This window comes from Juglans regia, chromosome 6 (assembly GCF_001411555.2).
Source record: "Juglans regia cultivar Chandler chromosome 6, Walnut 2.0, whole genome shotgun sequence".
Classification (NCBI taxonomy): Eukaryota; Viridiplantae; Streptophyta; class Magnoliopsida; order Fagales; family Juglandaceae; genus Juglans; species Juglans regia.
Window position 1 is genome coordinate 35,623,765 of NC_049906.1, and position 18,074 is coordinate 35,641,838.

Consider the following 18,074-nt stretch of genomic DNA (forward strand, 5'->3'; position numbering starts at 1 on the left):
TATATAAAAAAATTTAAATTAAAAAAGAAAAAAGAAAAAAAGTATATTTATTCTTGTCGGTCAAATTTTATGGATTCATCATCCGTCTCAATAGCATTACCTGAAAAAGCTTTGGGTTAGGAAAAAAATAAAATAAAAGAGTGTTCAAGTTAAGTAAGCGCTAATCGAAGTAGGTGGCGCGAAAACAACGTCGTCGTCCCTAACTCCCAACTGAATCAAACCGTTTCCTTTCTTTCTTTCTCTCTCTCTTTTAATTTCTTTTATTTTATATATATATATATATATATGTACACTCCCCGCAGGAAAATTGACTCTCCGACCGAAGTCCGGCGATTCCTCTGATGCCTCAGCGTTTTCTTCCGATGCTAATATTTTCGTAATTTGAAGATGACGGAGTGATTACTGCCACTGGGAAAACTAGAAGGCTTTGGTGGTTTGGTGTTTTTCGGTGAATGCATACAGCTTGTGAGCGTTTCGAGTTTTGACGTTGTTGCAGAAAATTTGGCATAGTTTCAAGGTGAGAATATTGATTGGTTTTGATGTTTTTTAAAGATGGGAGATTCGCTTTGTTGTTGAATACTGAAAGTGAAAATCAGTTCACCCAAAGTACTAATCGATCTGATCGTCGGTGTTATTTCAAGTTCCAGATTGAGTTAAAAAAAATGAAAATTAAAAATTTTATTTTATTTATAGATGTCAGATTGTTGCTACTTTAGGAATATATCTGAAAGTTTATCATAGAGATTCAATGAACTCTCTCACTCACTCACTAGAGCATGTCTTCAAAACCGGAGACAACCTGTCGAACGCATTCAGTGTGTCACAATTCGGTAAACCTGTGTTTCATCGATTTCCGTTCCTAAATCTCCACGATTTACCACCTGATCGTCAAAACGGAAACTATTTTTTTTGTTTTGTTTTGTTTTGTTAATCTCATTGGTCTTTGTTAATACTTTTTGCTTGAATTAATTTTTTAATAAAACTCTGTGCTTTATGTTTGCAAACGTAACTTCATAGTTCATGTTGATGGACGATGATCTTCCTTGCATGTGGCCTCCATTGCCTCTTTCCATTTCGCTAAGAACATTAGCACCTCCAAGCTCAAAACTTTCTGCTAATCAAAGAATACAAACAAAATACATAATTCACTGTTTTTCTTGAAAAAAAAAAAAAAAACCAATAGTTAGTAAAGTAATCGGGTACTTCGTCTCTGGGAGTCACAGTGGATCCAAGAAAATTGTGTTTCTTCACAGGGAAAGAGAGAGAGAGAGAGAGAGAGTTTTGGTTGCATTTTTGTATTCACTTTCATTGAATTGATTTGGCGTCGTGTTGTGCTGTGCAGTGACCATGGCACTCCCGTGAGAGGGACAAAAGGGAAAACAAATAGTATTATAGGATCAACCTCCTTATCCTGCGCACCTCTCTCTTTTCCTGCACCAACTACCACCCCAGTCCACTCCCTGGTGGTCTCCTCAATTTCTCCAAGGGGACCCCTCCCCTGCGAATGCAAACCTCTAATGATTATCGTCAGTGCACGTTGTTGCACTTTCCGCAAAATTTATGTGACCCCATTTGTACCTGGTTTTCTTATCACTCTCTAACCGCTTCGTCACGCCCTGATCTGCTTGGATTTGGGCTTACTTTGATGAAAGAACAAGACCCATTTGCGCTTATTGGCTGTGATTCTCGAATTCATTCTCTTTCAGATCTGGGTCTCTGTAAAGATGTATGCTTTTGAATTTTATTTTATTTTTCTATTTCTTATGTTTTATGGGTTTTGTTATTCTTTGCTTTAGTATCTTTATTACTTTAGGTTGTGCGTTTGTGACAGATTTATTGCAGAGAAAAGGATCTTTCTTTTTGAGCAGCTGGTGCCATTCCTTTGAATTCTTGGGGTACATGAATGCCAAGGCTGTCCAATGTGGTTTAGTCATGTGAAAATTTGTGTCAATGTGGTCTAATTTGTTTTGTGTGGATGGATGTATGCGAGTCACAGCAAGCATTGCGGAAGCACAGGGCAGTGGGGACGCCAAGACCACCGTTGGTCCCGGCCGAAAAGAACAATGCAGTCTCCACCGGCCGCCTTTGGACGAGGGACGTTAGTTCTAGGTACAAGTCACCTTCCCCTGCAAGGCCGGCCACTCCCCGGCGTTTCCCTTCTCCGAACCTCACAAGAACACCGCCGACTTCCTCCCATGTGGCATCTAAGCGAGCCCAATCAGCCGAGAGGAAGCGGCCTTCTACACCCTCTTCCCCATCTAGGCCGTCCACACCAGTCCATGATTCAACGGTTAATATACAATTGTCATCCAGAAGAATAGGGCATGGTCGGTCACCAGAGGGTTTATGGCCTTCCACGATGCGTAGTTTGAGTGTTTCATTTCAATCTGATGCTATATCAATTCCTATTGGTAAGAAGGAAAAACCGGTGAATGCTTCTTCAGATCGCACTTTGCGGCCGGCATCAAATGTTGCACATAAACAGGTAGAGACACCTTCTATGGCGCGCAAAACTACGCCGGAGAGGAAGAGGAGTCCTCTTAAAGGAAAGAATGTGCCTGATCAGTTGGAGAATTCTAGACCAGTTGATGGTTTACATACCCGACTCAGAGATCAGCATCGATGGCCAAGTAGAATAGGTGGGAAGGTAAATTCCAATGCTTTGAGTAAAATTGTGGATCTTGGTGAAAAGACAATCGGCGCTTTAAGTGCCCCAGTCCCGGGAATTGGGTTATCTCTGTCGAGGAGAACACCTACTACATCTGATGGTATAGGTAAACAGTTACAAAAGTCTGCAAGTGATGGCACGAGGCTGTTATCAACACTCAATGGGAGTGCTGGATTAGGATTTGAGGCAAATTCAATTGGCGGTAATCCACTGCAGGCAGTTGGACCTCACAAGTCTGTTTCTACTAGTTTATCAGATAGGACAACATCAGTGACGCCTGCAGCTCGATCCCAGTCCTTACCCAGTCCTAGATCACGGATACCTTCTCCTAATAAGGCCTTGGTGGTGTCATCCTCTGTTAATAGAGGTGTCAGTCCATCTCGGACCAGACCATCAACTCCTCCTCCAGTTGGGATTAGTCCATCTCGGATTCGGCCTTCCAATCCTTCTACTCAATCCAACGGTACTGCTTCTGTGCTTAGTTTTATTGCGGATGTTAAAAAGGGAAAAAAGGGTACAAGCTACATAGAAGATGCTCATCAACTGCGACTGCTATACAACAGATGTTTGCAATGGAGATTTGCAAATGCCCGGGCCAAGGCTGTATTTTATATTCAGAATGTAATTGCAGAGGTAGGTTTTGATATCTAAGGAATTAACAAACCTTTTATAATGCAGGCCCTCTGGTTTTGCCATATGTTTGATTGCCTATATCCTTGTGTTATTCTGTTTAATAGTATCATATCTAGGTTGAGAAAGATAATCTTGATGACTTATGTAGATATATGTATACATACACTTGTACACGCACACATTCACTTCAAATTATCTTGGTCAATGATTTGCAGTACATAAAGTATCTGAGTTTGCAGTACATACTACATTATGTATCCCGTACATTCATGCATAGATTTACACACACTCGTACACATTTGCTTCCGATTCTATTGGTCATTGATTTGCAGTCCATAACTAGTATTTTTTATTTTATGCCGCAACATGGTAGTGTTGTATGTTATCCACAGTAGTGGTTTTGATCTTAGAGAATAACAGAAAAACAATACTGTCAGAATATGTTAAGTCTTGTGGAGAAGACAGAATACTTTTTATGGTTTTATCAAACATGTTTTACTAATCACAGATTGAAGTTAACATCCCGTGTCCTCTAGTTGTAACTTTGAATATCGGTTATTTAGTGCCATACTTATCTTCATTTGTTAAGCATTGAATATAGATTTTTGTTTTTAAGTTATATGTTAATATTTATCTGAACTCTGTTTGATGGTGCAGAGAACTTTATTTAATGTTTGGAACAACACTACACTAGATCTGTGGGATTCAGTAATCAGGAAAAGAATCAATCTCCAACAGTTGAAGCTAAAGCTTAAGCTAAACTCAGTTTTGAATGATCAAGTAATGCGTCTTTCTCTCTATAATTTTATCATGTTAGTATAAGCTTCTATTTAATGGAGTAGATCACAATTCTTTCTGGTCAGGAACATATTATAATTTTAAGTTCTTTATGATCTTTTTTCCAAAAGTTGCAAGTCTATGAAGCATATGGAGGGAGGATCTATATTTCTTTGTGTTTGTACATAATATGTGGGGCATAGTTGCGGACAGTCCCCTCTTTACTTGCATATATATTTTTTTAGTTTCCTCTTTACTTCCATATATCTTCATTTTAAAAGACATGAAGTGATTTTACGAATTTAAGATGCAGTTAGCAAAATTGGTGTTGAAGTTGCCTTCCAAGTCCAAGTTTCTCAGTTGTGCGCATAGAGATTGAATATATTAAGATCTCACTTATGTTTTCCAAATCGTGATCTGATCATGAGGAAAAAATGAGAGTCAAATCTGATAAACTTATATGTCTTCAGTCCTACCTCTTTCGGGTTCCCTCTGATTCTGGTTGGGGTGGATTGAATTCACTTGTTGGAACATGCGAGATTAAGTACCTGATCTTCTTTTCTTGACAAACGCCTTTTCTAAGTGCTCGAATGTGTAATGATCTTTCAGATGGCCCACCTCAATGATTGGGCTCTACTTGAAAACGATCATATTCATTCTTTATCTGGGGCTGTGGAAGATTTAGAGGCAAGCACTGTTCGTCTTCCAGTAACCACAGGGGCATGGGTATGTTAAGTTTGTAAAAACTTATTGGATTTCATTTGTGGAGAAAGAGCTCTTTGCCCTCATTTTTAGATTTTTACTTTTACAGGCAGATATTGAATCTTTGAAGGCTGCCATTTCCTCTGCTGTTGATGTTATGCAGGCAATGGGATCCTCTATAGGCTCTTTGCTCTCAAGGGTGAGATTTGCATTGTTGATACAACAATTTCTGTCGCTTATATTGTGTTGCAGATTCTATGTGTGAATAAATTTCTCTTTACCCCACTTCTTTTTGTTACCGGACTGGTCTCATTTTTCAAAGTGGTTTGTCCTATTTGTGTGTGGCACTCAAAGTTACATGCCATAATTCAGAACTTCCAAGTGTTTTTGTAAATTGATTGTTCCGATGTTTGTAGTTGGATAGTTAAGAGAATGAACCTAACTCTGTAAGATTATAACTGTTCTGGAATATCTGATTGCTCTTCTGTGTTTTGACAAGTTTAATATGTAGCAGGAAAGGTTGATGATAAAGGTATTAGGTGCAATATTTGCCTGTGATTTCCTGCAATTATATGTTTTTATATCCGACAAAGCTTGATTTAGGGGGTTTCATTGTCACCATAAATTTAAGAATTAGGACCTTATAGATGCAACCATTTTCTTCCACTTTTTATAGAACTGAGATCTACCCCAGCAGCATTTCACGCTTTCACCTCTTGAACCATCACACAAATGGCAAGACCAGTGCTACTCCTGTGTTTACAAGATGTCATGACTACTATGCTGATATGTGTTCTTGCTTATATTTAAGCAAATCCAATTGTTAATAATTGATGCTGAATGCTACCTTTGATATATATATTCATGTGTTTAGGTGGAGGGCATGAACATTCTGGTTTCCGAACTTGCTGTCATGGCAGCAAAGGAGAAAGCCACAGTTGATGAATGTGAAGCAATGTTGGCTTCAATGGCCGCTATGCAGGTGAGACGATAATATATGGTTGCAGGAGCAAAATGTAAATCTGTGCGCTTGAAGCTCTAGTACTTGAGACTGCCGTTTTAGTGAACAGAATATAAGTAGGCAATTATTGTGACAGTTCCATATCATTAGAAACTCAGTGCTGCAATTACTTTATGATTGAAACCTAATGCTTTAAGGATGTCAAAAAATCAGTTGTAGTGTTGCAAGGTTTGATATTTCAGTGCAGAATTGTTCTAAAATTAATGCTTTTTGAACCATTAGAACTCATGAGATGGGTGGCTTGCTTATGACTTATTTTGCCCTGCGGCATGCTGGTCTTATTACTCATTAGATGTAAGCAATTTGGAGTATCGCCTATCAAATTGGATCATATGGATAGTCTTTCATTGCAATTGCTTAGCTTGAACTACTTGTGTTTTTTCTTTTTTCAAATACATGTCACTGCTTGCTCCTTGACAATACATACATGGTAGAATTTCTGAGTACTTTTGGCTTGAAGCAGGTAGAGGAATACAGCCTTAGGACACATCTCATGCAAATGGAACAAGATCTGGAGAATGGTAAGCAACCAATTTTGTCAATCAAGGCGCTTCCATGGCCCTGACCGGCTGCTAAGCTAACAACTTACTGCTTTGTCACTTCAGCAGATACAAATAATTGTCTGCTCGGTTCATTGTGAATGTAAATTATTATTATTTTTTCTCTTCTTTTCTTTTTTAAAGTTTTTTTTTATGATAATTAATCATGTTTTATCTCATTTTTTACCCTTTCCTCAACACGAGCTATTGGCTCCATCTTCTACTTGTAATTTTTGTATCATGCACATGAAAAGAAAATGCAAAGGAAGCAAAAAAAATGAAATTCACTGAGATTTGTAGGCTTTGTAAGTTGTAAGCCATTATTATGAACATTCACCATGGATTTGCATATCTCAGTACACTCATAAACTGCCAAATGGCCATATTCATGGCAGCAGGGAACAAAAAACTTAGGGTTTCTGGTTCTTTGGCAAACACCCCCATAACATTTTGTGATTATGCACCTTCTAGGATGTTTCATACTAATAATGACTTCATGTAACTCCATGAGCATACCCTTGCCTAGTTGGCCTAATATTTTGACCTGTGTAGTAAGGCTATCCTAATTTTCTCTTAAAGCGATGAGTTTAAGAAGAATATGCTACACTTATATTTTGATGGGTAATGCTACCACCTACCATCCTTTTTATTATCATCATTCCACCATTCCATTACGTGGTATTAAATTATTGGAGGTTATTTGTTATGCCTAACATGTGAGTCAATCATTCGATGTCACGTTATAAGATGTTAAAGGGATGATGCTAAAATGGATAATAATTAGAATTTTTCTAATATGATAGTTGTAAGGGGTTTTTCTTCCTTTTAGTGGGCTTGTGAGGACCAAATAAGAGAATGAGAAAAGAAGGCCTAGTCTAGAACAAATAGGCTCATCGGCCTGGCCTGCAGGTAGACTCTTCTAGATGCAACCCCCATATGGGAATAGACTACAGGGGGATGGGACTCGTCGTCTTGAAGATCCCTCGAATAATGTTTAGCCCTTGAGTACCTGCCCACATGAACGTGCGGGAAGTAAGGGGAACTCTCGATCCTCTGACACTGTGATATCAACAGACCACTGAAGACACTAGTAGAGTAAGGCAAATTGGAAAACTACGTATTACCCGAAGAACACGTCACATTAATGACGTCGTCGCAAAGGTACGCCGCATTAAATAACCATGACAAATGGAACAATAAAAATGACATGGGCTCCACAGGGGCAGGCAGAACCTGTCCCCCTAAACTCTCGGTATAAATAACGATTTTCAAGTACAAGAAAAGCTCTCTAGACTCTCATTATTTACAAACTTCTAAAATACTCTATTGACTTTAGCATCGGAGACTTCCTAACCCCAAGGCCGCCCTCTTCCATCTTCTCTCTTCTTCGTTGTCGCCAGCCTAGCTTTGAAGTTTCAAGTTGCTGGAACCTGGCCTAAAAAAAAAAGGAAAAAAAAAGATCTTTTGACAACTTTTATTTTCTTTTCAGCAAGTAGAAATACAATGTTATGAGTGGAGTTGAATAGAAAATAAAATGACACACAAGGCATAATTGTAAGAAAGATTTTGTTCGATCATCTTCTTAATTATCATCTTATCGCCATTTCCTTATATTATATTAGATGATTGGATAATAAATAAAGGATGAGAAATAAATTTTCACATTTAAAAGAAGTGTTATTCATTATTTTTTTTCAAAACATTTAGAAGAATTTGGAACTTCATTATAAATAAATAAATAAATCCTTAAAAATAGAACTATGAGGACTGAGAGAGAGAGAGAGAGAGTTTCCCGCCCAATTTTGTACAAATAGTCTATGATCTAATACGAAAATGACCGGAACCTTTTATTTAACGGTCACTTAAATAAACATTTTATCGAACATCTTGCAAGGCTGACGGCTCGCACAGATAATGATTTGCAGGAACATAGCCGCAGCTTCTTGTACACCACGCGACCGCAACTTCTTCTTGGACCTCCTCAAAAAGGCCACCACTCTCTCCCACCTCTCCCAAACCCACGCCCAGATCATCCTCCACGGCCTCCACCACGACCTCTCCACTCTCACCAAACTCACTCACAAGCTCTCCGACTACAAGGCCATCCAACACGCGCATCGCCTCTTTCTCTCCACCCCAAAACCCGACCTTTTCCTCTTCAACGTCCTCATCAAAGGCTTCGCCACCAATAACTCTCCTCTATCTGCGATTTCGCTCTATACCCATTTGAGAACCAGGACTAATCTTAAGCCTGATAAGTTTACTTACGCCTTTGCGATATGGGCCGCCATGGGTCACGAGTCTGAGAGGTTTGGGATTTTGTTGCACTCAAATGCGATTGTGGATGGATTGGGATTCGATCTGTTTGTTGGATCTGTGGTGGTTGACTTTTACTTCAAGTTTTCGCGGGTTGATGTGGCAAGGAAGGTGTTTGATTCGATGCCGGAGAGGGATACTGTTTTGTGGAATACAATGGTATCCGGGTTGGTGAGGAACTGTTGTTTTAGCGATTCAATAGAAGTTTTTCGGGAACTGGTTAAGGGAGGTGTGGAATTGGATTCTACGACTGTGTCTACTGTGCTTCCGGCTGCAGCAGAGTTGCAGGACTTGGAAGTCGGGATGGGCATCCAGTGTTTGGCTCTAAAAGTCGGGTTTGGTTATGATGTGTTTGTAATTACGGGTTTGATTTCGTTATATTCAAAATTTGGGGAGATTGACACGGTGAGGTGGTTGTTCGAGCAGATTGATCGACCAGATTTGGTATCTTATAATTCGATGATTTCTGGGTATACTTACAATGGTGAGTCTGAATCTTCAGTGAGGCTATTTGCGGAGCTGCTTGCTTCTGGGCAGAAAGTCAATTCAAGCACATTGGTGGGGTTGATTCCTGTACATTCACCTTTCGGGCATCTTCAGCTCACTTGTTGTATTCATGGTTTCTGTGTTAAGTCTGGTGTTGTTTCACATGCTACTGTTTCAACTGCATTAACTACTGTTTATAGTAGGCTAAATGAAATTGAAACGGCACGGCTACTTTTTGATGAAACTCCAGAGAAAAGTTTGGCATCTTGGAATGCCATGATATCTGGTTATACCCAAAATGGGTTAACTGAGATGGCAATTTCTCTTTTCCGGGAAATGATGCTTGAAGTCCATCCAAATCCTGTAACGATTACAAGTATTCTTTCAGCTTGTGCTCAACTTGGAGCGTTGAGTCTTGGCAAATGGGTTCACAATCTGATTAAAAGCGAGAATCTTGAGTCTAACATATATGTCTCAACTGCTCTAATTGACATGTATGCAAAGTGTGGGAGCATTTTGGAGGCTCGGCAATTATTTGACTTGATGAAAGATAAAAATTCAGTCACTTGGAATGCCATTATTGCTGGTTATGGCCTCCACGGACATGGGAATGAAGCACTAAGACTCTTCAATGAGATGCTGCATTCTGGGGTTCCCCCTACTGGGGTTACATTTCTCTCTGTGTTGTATGCTTGTAGCCATGCTGGCTTGGTGAGGAAAGGATACGAAATTTTCCATTCTATGGTCCATGATCATGGATTCCAACCATTACCTGAGCATTATGCTTGCATGGTTGACATCCTTGGTCGGGCTGGAAAATTAAATGAGGCCTTGAAATTTATAGAAAAAATGCCAGTTGAGCCAGGTCCTATTGTCTGGGGTGCATTACTTGGTGCTTGCATGATTCACAAAGACACAAACATAGCCCATGTGGCTTCTGAAAGACTATTTGAATTGGACCCAGAAAATGTTGGATATCATGTCTTGCTTTCTAATATTTACTCAGCTGACAAGAATTTTCTAAAGGCTGCTACAGTACGACAAGTAGTTAAGAGAAGAAGGTTGGCAAAGACCCCTGGGTGCACTCTAATTGAAGTTGGTGGGACTCCACATGTCTTTACCTCTGGTGATCTGTCCCATCCACAAGCAACAGCAATCTACAAAATGCTAGAGAAGTTGACTGGAAAGATGAGGGAGGCTGGATTTCAGTCACACACTGTCACTGCTTTGCATGACGTGGAGGAGGAAGAGAAGGAGCTAATGGTCAAGGTTCACAGTGAGAAGTTGGCCATTGCATTTGGCCTCATTGCCACTGAACCTGGAACTGAAATCAGAATCATTAAGAATCTCCGAGTTTGTTTAGATTGCCATAATGCAACTAAATTTATATCCAAAATTACACAGAGAATCATTGTGGTTAGAGATGCGAATAGATTTCATCATTTCAAGGATGGCATCTGTTCATGTGGAGACTATTGGTGAAAAGATTGTTTTCCACGCTGGTCAAGGTATGTGGGTGGAACAAGCATCTAACTTTCCGGTTTCGTACTCTTTATATTGCAACGGAAGAAACTAGTTCCCATCCAAAGAGGCATCATGATGGCATTTCACACCAGTTTGCTAGGATGATCAAAAGTTTCCTGCCCAAAAATGTTTTTAAATTGTGTTTTTATATTTGAATGCTATTTTTATTTCTAATGTGGGAAGTAAAAACTGAATATAAATATGAAATGTGAGCAATTGCCTTGTAGCAAAGCATAATGAAGACTAATATAGTCAACTCTTCTCCATAATTAAACTTTTAAGCTCTTTCAACATTTTGTTTAATTTTATCCTTATATTTGGACTCATCCGATTTTTCAATATTAATCTTGAGCCAGCTTTTTTCTCTTCAATTTTCAAGCTCCATCAGGATATTGCTAGATTAATCAGGTTATTTTTCTTGTCATGCTGTTGGGTTCAATTTCATGCCATTGGGATTCTACAAATTCAAAACCTTGTGATAATTTTTTCATTTCGGTGCAAAAAGGAACTTTTCTTTTCCCTTCAAAATTGAAATAAGTTAGCTTCTCTTAATATCTTGTGGGAAACATAGTTCACATTCACAGTAGATGATTTTACACATGTCAAGCTTTTGTGCAAACTTTTATTTGGGCGTGCATGTGTTTTGTTTGATTAAGGAGACGGGATTGATGTTTATTGCACTTTTCTCTGCTTCCCTTTCTTTCTTAGATGTTCCTGAATAAAGCTTCACAGCCAGGGACAATGAAGGCGGGACAATTCTGTTTTGGAGCAAGCAAAGAAGGTATAACGCATTTCAATTGAACTTTAGCTGAAGATGCATGGAGTTTTAAGCAATTTTTGAAGTTTGCCTTTGACAATGATCCAAAAAGAAGTTACTAAATTATACTTCACCTTTGCCCTGAACTCTGTTCACAATATTTACCTTCTTTTTGCTCCCTCTTTATTTTAGCTTTGTTTACCGTTATGCACTTAAGTTTTCCTGTTTTTGTACTTGTGTTAGGTTCCATTAACTAAATGCCAGTGCTGCAAGTTTACCAGATAAGGAAAACTGAAGTTTCTGACGCATTAATTGTGAATAAATTGGCAACGTTACTGATAAAAACAAATTAACTGTGAATAAATTTGCAACGTTTTGGCAAAAGCATTATAAGCAACATTTTCTTTCCTTCACTCTCTAAACTGGGTACCTAGCATATATACTGCACAAAAAACTTCTCTTTCTTTATTCGATCCTCTGCATCTCTCATTTGTTGGTGCATACACTACACTAACAAAAGAAGATTGTCACGTATCTTCTAGTGGCTCAGATCTTAGCAGTTAATTCCACATTGTTTGGTGTTAGGTCCCTTGGTTTTTAACACAAATGGATCAATGCGGACCCAAAGCAAGGAGAAAATGGAAGCCAAAAGGATTGACCATATGACAACAATGGTCGGTGTTCGGTTCTGCCTCCCCATCAAACCTTTAAGGAATGGATAGAGATGGACAATCACCCAGAAGGAAAAGAAGAGCTTGCCAAATAAAGGTCCCCATGATTCATATCCATTGTTTATGGCATCTGAGATCCCAGCGACAACTCCAACAAGGTTGATGATTAAGATGGTGGTCGGAGGGATTAGAAGCGTTGTCCATTTAAAGGTGTATAATTCTCCAAAATCCTCATCGTCTGATGCCTTGGATGTGACAGTGAAGTTAGTATCAATTCCAGCCAAAACCTTCAGTAGGCCTTGCACAACAGCAAAGAGATGTGCTGAGACACCTCCAATGACCCAAAATTGCTCATTTCTCCACCATTCCTCAATGGTGACTCCGCTCCATCTCAGCTCAAGAATACCAGTAGCAAAGATTGAGATGAACAGGGCAATAAAGTAGAGACTTGCAAAAGTGCTTATCTGGTTTCATGTATATATCGAGAATAATATCATTAGTGGGCACAGGAAAAACATTTAGAACTCACTCTGAAAGCTATACACGCTTTATTAAACAGTTTCTCCAACTTTCATATGATTGGAATATGTTAAAATGCAAATTCTCATCTTCTCATCGACTTAAATATTTTGTACAATTAGTAATCCGACATCATATCGAAGTTTGAGTTCCTAAATTTGAATTATGACTCCACTCTTCACCTCCAATTTTAGTTAGATATTCTATGTTCTAAGTGCACATATTAAGAGGAAGTTTGGTCCTCGTGTTGGGTTGGGGGGGGTGTAAATTTAAATGTTAATTTCATTTCTTAGGGCTAGAGTAATGCTTAACTCTTGTATCTAAAGAGATGGCTATAATTCATCATATGGTTCTTTTCAACTAGATTCCATTGAAAACCATAATCATCCTTGGTCTAACTATTTCCTAATTATCATATTTCTAAGTTTAAATATAAAGAACAGCGGTTAGAACGGTACCGGTGGCATGATGAATTTATCAGTGAGCAAGCAGATGGCAGGGAGGGTACAGTATGCAAGGAGAGGTAAGGAGGTGAAGGGATAGACAGTGGTGTTGACATAGGCAAATCTCTCGAGCCACTTGAGTTTCCCTTTCTTGTAGCCGTACCAAACAGGGCAGTGATGACTGAAAAATATCTCAATGGAACCAAGTGCCCACCGAAGGACCTGATTCAGCCGATCCGACAGATTGATTGGAGCTGTGCCCTTGAATGCAGGTCTCTTTGGCATACAGTATATCGACCTCCAACCCCGGCAATGCATCTTGAAACCAGTGAGGATATCCTCTGTAATAGACCCGTAAATCCAACCAACCTGCTCATGCAAAAGTGACAAACCTGATTACATATTCGAGATATTGATCATGGGAAATCTGTAGGGTATGCTGAATAGAGTGGCTAACATTACCTCAGTACCCCATTCAGTTTTGTCTTCATAGCCACAGCTGATTACATGTATGGCTTCTTTGAGCAGGGCTGCAGGACTAGAGGAAGGAGGAACTCCGCCCTGTTCCATTAAGGTTGAAGTCACAAAAATTGCAGACTGTCCAAATTTCTTTTCGAAATTCATTTGGGACAGCAGTAGCTCCTTGTCACCATCCATATCAACTGATCAAAGGAATATGATTACAAGTTAATGAAGAAAAGATACATGGTAGGGAGTGAATTCGCATTGAAAATAATAGTAACAAGACAGAGATCTCAGATAACCTTGTACACTTGAATCATCTCCACTTGCCCCATGTTTGGCATATTTTAGCTTCTTGCGGCGTCCGAAACATGGGCAGCAGTCACAGCTTACCATCTTTGGGCGCTTAGAACCTTTTGGAGGATTATACCCATACAAAGCTTGCCTTCTGAAAACACATCCTGTGCCCACATATACAGGACCTTGAATTCCATCTAGACCTTTCATGTTAATCTGCATAAGAGTAAAGGAACATTATTATCTCGTTTCAAGACAATCCAAGAAATAAAATGAGCAACAAAGATCATTGTAGCAGTAATATTGTATCACTGACTTACATCGAAGAAGACTGTGTTTCTGTTTGCATAACGATCATGCCTATCAATACCATCGAATCTTTGAGGGAATTGGACATAGCAAACCTTTCTTCCAATCTGGGGGTCCATCAAGAAACACATGGCCTCTCTCGCAGCTTTGCTGTTGTTAATATAGTGGTCACAGTCCAAGTTTAGCATGAAAGGAGCATTGGTAAGCACAGCAGAGACCCGAATCTGAATATTATCAAAGTATTAGAAGAAGTATAAATATTGAAACTTATAAAGGTGAGGGAATTCTGATCAAAGACATGATAGAGGGAGCTGGAAAATCTTTACTAAAGCATTCATGGCTCCTGCTTTCTTGTGGTGTTGAAAACCAGGCCTTTTCTCACGAGAAACATAGACAAGACGAGGAAGCTCATTTCCTTCAGCATCAAGACCTCCACTGTGACCAAGAAAGACCTGAATCATACCAGGGTGATCCTTAGTATTGTTTCCTGGCCATGGTGTCCCATCTTGCATGATCCATCCTTCTGGAGGAATCTTCACAGCTTTGGCCACAAGTGCATTTATCCTAACCTTGAATTCTTCATACTCTCTCTTTCAAAACACCAAAAAACAATAAAATCGAATGTTAAACAGCTTACAGGATGTACTAATTTTGGAATGGATGACATTAATGGGTTTAGTACAAACCTTCATAGCTCGACGCTCCTTAACAAAGGTAGGCTGAACTTTGTCCTTGAGATAATCAATCTTCTCGGAGAAGTACATCTCGGGGGCTCGAGGCTCTATAGAAAATTTCTTGCAGAAAGGTACCCATTTCCGCCCAAATTCTGCAGTTTCAGACAAGGCTTCAAACGTGAGCATGGAAGCACCATCATCCGAAATGTAGCATGAGATCTTATCAACCGGGTAGTCCATGGCCAAGATTGAAAGAACTGTGTTGGCTGTAACAAGAGGAGGTTCCTTCATGGGATCCACAGTACTGACAAAGATATCAACTGGTGCCAGCTGATTTGGTTCGCCTTCCCTCTCATACCTGCGTCATTTATGATCATTAAACCTCAGAATATATAGAGCTTCTAGAGACAGTTGGCAGAAGAATTTCTAGTCTTGAAGCTATTGGAAGAACACCAACGGCTAGTGCTTTGTTTTTTTAATTTTTTTTGTTCTTTTTCCTTTATTCTTTCAATAAATGTCATGGAAACTGTTATAAATGATCATGTAGAACTTTTAGGACTTGATCTGATAACGAAAAATAAACAAATTTGTGTACCTGAGAGAGAGACGATCAAGGTAGGTCTCACGATCAATTGGGAACCATTTTGGGAACTGATCAAGGATCCATGAAAATGCAAACCAAATTTCACATATCACAGACGTTAACCAGAGCCCAAAGGCATCATGCACCGGATTCATAAGTCTATATCGGAGGAACAAGGCCAAAATTAGAAGCCGGGCCATGATCACCATCCGATAAGGATTGATTTTGCTAGAAGCAATCGGTACTTTCCTTGACAGAGGCTGCCTAGCTTCATCTATCCTGCATCAGTTAAAATATATTAGGATCTAGCTTGACTGTAGATTTTTCATTTTAAGTTCGGTAGGGATGAAGGGTTTGTATGAGAAAGTCTTAAATGAATGCAGTTGGAAGATTTGGTACGCACATATCCATGTCAGGGTCATAGTCATCCGGTTCAGGCCCCAGGCTGCCTTGCTGCATTTTCCAGTCATCCATCCTCTCTTTCCAACTATCTTCTGCTTTCTTTTCATCCCACCTTGCACTTCCTGCAATATTGTCCAAGCACCATACATATTGTCTGGAATTAGCCTTTTTTTCATCTGCTACGTAATATGAAAGGTTACGAATAAAAACTTACAAAAATTGCAGTATTAATATAACTAAGAAACTGAAACGGGCGTATTAACAAAGGTGGCTTTGAAGCTTTGACATCAGCGACTTGATTAATATACATCTGTGGTGCAAGTGCAACACACAACCAATCGGTTTGCTAAAAGATATTCATAGAACTTTATGAATATTTCCAGCCAATGGAAGGTGGTAGATTCATATGGAATCGAGATAATTTCAAAGATCCAACCAATAATGGAAAGACTGATACACACCAGGTTCAGAAACTGGATACGGATGCACCCGTTTATGCAACGAGGAAGATAGCGTATTCTGCTCTCCATGAGCATGAAATGATATTGGAAATTCACCGCTCACCTGCACGCGTGCATGCAAATATATAGCTTAATTTACTTACATAGTAATTAGAAGGATCTGTTTTGATCGAAATCTAAGCAAATATTGGAGCAAAAGCTTCAGTTCATTATATATGCATTTCAATGATTAATATCATGATGAGCTTTTTTTCATTACCGGTCGGGATCTAGCACCAGCGATAACTGGTGGGATCGGTAAGTGGCCATTTTCATTGTCTTCTGGGCCTCTTCCGTAGCTCATCTTCCCATGAAGCATCGCTTCTGCAATATGGTTATGCTTGTTCCGCTGATCCTCGATTTTGAATTCATGCTCAATATCGTCAACATCCTCTTCATCTTCATCTCCTTCAACCCTTGGGCTCCCTTCACAATATTTCCACAAAAAGAAAGAAAGAAAATCAGCGTGCTTTTTGTAATTTTGCGCCATTAATAATGAGTGTAAACTTAACCAGTTAACCTCATGCTTGTGATCTCCGCAGGCATGTTCTCTTTCTAGTGGTTATACATACAGTGTGCCTAAGATTATGCATGCATGTTATGCATGCTTTACTTACCTTTGAGACGCTTGTATCTTGTCCTGCACTGAGGACAAAGCTGGCTCCCTTCTCTCCTCTCATATTCATAGCATGGCCGGCAAACTGGAAAACCACACTCATTGCAGGCCACAAACAGGTCTCCATCCACAGTTAGCCCCACCTCATCCCCGCATATCTCACAGACTTGACCATCCAAGTTCCTCAAAGCCTTTCGCTGCACCAAAATCACAAAACCCAAGATAATTCATATAATTACTCTAGCTAGCTAGCTTTACAACACATACAATTTACAAACGACCTAGCTAGCTGGGCTATTTGTTTTTCTTTTTGTGATTATCCTTGTATGGTTTACCTCTTCATGGCCATGAATGACAACGAGCTCGTTTCGGTTGTGAGAGCCAGCGACAAGTCCAGCGCTGGCTTCCATGGTGGCTGGCGGTCTACGAGAATTAGGAGCTGAAAGTACTACTGATCAGGTACTGCTGCTGATCAGTGCGCTGAGTCTCTTTTTTTATGAAAGAATGACGAGCATAAGAGCTTGGTTCCTTTCACCTAAAGCGTCCACATGAGGGCCGGGTGGTCATGTGCAATATTGTTGGTTGCAGGGTCTCCATTGCCTTGAAGTGAAGCTTCCTCTATTTTTCAACTCCCATCCACGTCTTTCTTCAGGCTTTTTCTAACGACCACCTAGATGTCCATTTTCTTTTCTTTTATTTTTTTCCAATAATTTGATTTTAAATAAATAGTGTTACCTTCATTTATATATGTCATGTATTGGTTGTGCATGCATCACACTAATTCATATTATATGCATGTATTGATAAGCCTGATAAATATATAAGAGTAATGTTACATACAGTCGTGAAATGCACAAATACCGTACAGTCATTTTGAAAAAGAGTGGAATATACTATTAAAAAATTAATTTCTTTTCATGTGGGTCTCATATTTATTCACTTTTTTTCAAAACGATTGCACGACGCTTGCACATTCACGATTGCAAATATCATTTCGCAATATATAATCTCCATCTTGAGGGTGGAAGTGTATGACTAGAGATCATTACTATATTAAAGCTATTTAGTGAACCTTTTTTTTTTTTTTTTATCAAGGGGGGGGAGATTTCAACCCAAATTTTCCATTTGAAAACCGGGTCATATGTCATCAGACCATGAAGCTCTTCACAAGCTAG

General features: G+C 39.3%; 3 protein-coding genes across 4 annotated transcripts; 2 read left to right on the plus strand and 1 right to left on the minus strand.

Annotated features, from left to right (window-relative positions):
* Window positions 1–305: 305 nt before the first annotated feature.
* Window positions 306–6,643, plus strand: LOC108996841 (AUGMIN subunit 8-like). 2 transcript variants are annotated; one of them, XM_035691348.1, is made up of 7 exons: window positions 306–517; window positions 1,832–3,301; window positions 3,959–4,081; window positions 4,688–4,804; window positions 4,890–4,979; window positions 5,655–5,762; window positions 6,265–6,643. In XM_035691348.1, the coding sequence occupies exons 2-7, from the start codon at window positions 1,976–1,978 to the stop codon at window positions 6,364–6,366; spliced, it is 1,866 nt and encodes a 621-aa protein (XP_035547241.1). In that variant the 5' UTR covers window positions 306–517; window positions 1,832–1,975; the 3' UTR covers window positions 6,367–6,643. The 2 variants fall into 2 exon arrangements, with proteins under 2 accessions (XP_035547241.1, XP_035547240.1); XM_035691347.1 differs by lacking the exon at window positions 306–517 and adding an exon at window positions 1,272–1,726.
* Window positions 6,644–8,178: 1,535 nt separating this feature from the next.
* Window positions 8,179–12,668, plus strand: LOC108996804 (pentatricopeptide repeat-containing protein At4g30700). The gene is made up of 3 exons (XM_018972820.2): window positions 8,179–10,650; window positions 11,375–11,447; window positions 12,009–12,668. The coding sequence occupies exon 1, from the start codon at window positions 8,255–8,257 to the stop codon at window positions 10,622–10,624; it is 2,370 nt and encodes a 789-aa protein (XP_018828365.1). The 5' UTR covers window positions 8,179–8,254; the 3' UTR covers window positions 10,625–10,650; window positions 11,375–11,447; window positions 12,009–12,668.
* Window positions 11,760–17,367, minus strand: LOC108996803 (cellulose synthase A catalytic subunit 7 [UDP-forming]-like). Its single transcript, XM_018972819.2, has 13 exons — window positions 17,235–17,367; window positions 16,901–17,096; window positions 16,504–16,709; window positions 16,245–16,347; window positions 15,785–15,905; window positions 15,394–15,660; window positions 14,811–15,156; window positions 14,451–14,714; window positions 14,136–14,348; window positions 13,821–14,031; window positions 13,519–13,718; window positions 13,072–13,425; window positions 11,760–12,558 (listed from the first exon to the last, which is right to left on the minus strand). Exons 1-13 carry the CDS (start codon window positions 17,307–17,309, stop codon window positions 11,977–11,979), a joined length of 3,138 nt encoding a protein of 1,045 aa, XP_018828364.1. The 5' UTR covers window positions 17,310–17,367; the 3' UTR covers window positions 11,760–11,976.
* Between the last annotated feature and the right edge of the window lie 707 nt (window positions 17,368–18,074).

Coding starts and splice junctions, on each gene's coding strand:
- LOC108996841 (XM_035691348.1), top strand. CDS start 1,976: ATGGATGTATGCGAGTCACAGCAAGCATTGCGGAAGCACAGGGCAGTG. Junction 4,805..4,889: donor CAGTAACCACAGGGGCATGG/GTATGTTAAGTT, acceptor TTACTTTTACAG/GCAGATATTGAATCTTTGAA. Junction 4,980..5,654: donor TAGGCTCTTTGCTCTCAAGG/GTGAGATTTGCA, acceptor TCATGTGTTTAG/GTGGAGGGCATGAACATTCT.
- LOC108996804 (XM_018972820.2), top strand. CDS start 8,255: ATGATTTGCAGGAACATAGCCGCAGCTTCTTGTACACCACGCGACCGC.
- LOC108996803 (XM_018972819.2), bottom strand. CDS start 17,309: ATGGAAGCCAGCGCTGGACTTGTCGCTGGCTCTCACAACCGAAACGAG. Junction 16,710..16,900: donor AAGATACAAGCGTCTCAAAG/GTAAGTAAAGCA, acceptor AATATTGTGAAG/GGAGCCCAAGGGTTGAAGGA. Junction 15,906..16,244: donor GTATCCAGTTTCTGAACCTG/GTGTGTATCAGT, acceptor ACAATATTGCAG/GAAGTGCAAGGTGGGATGAA.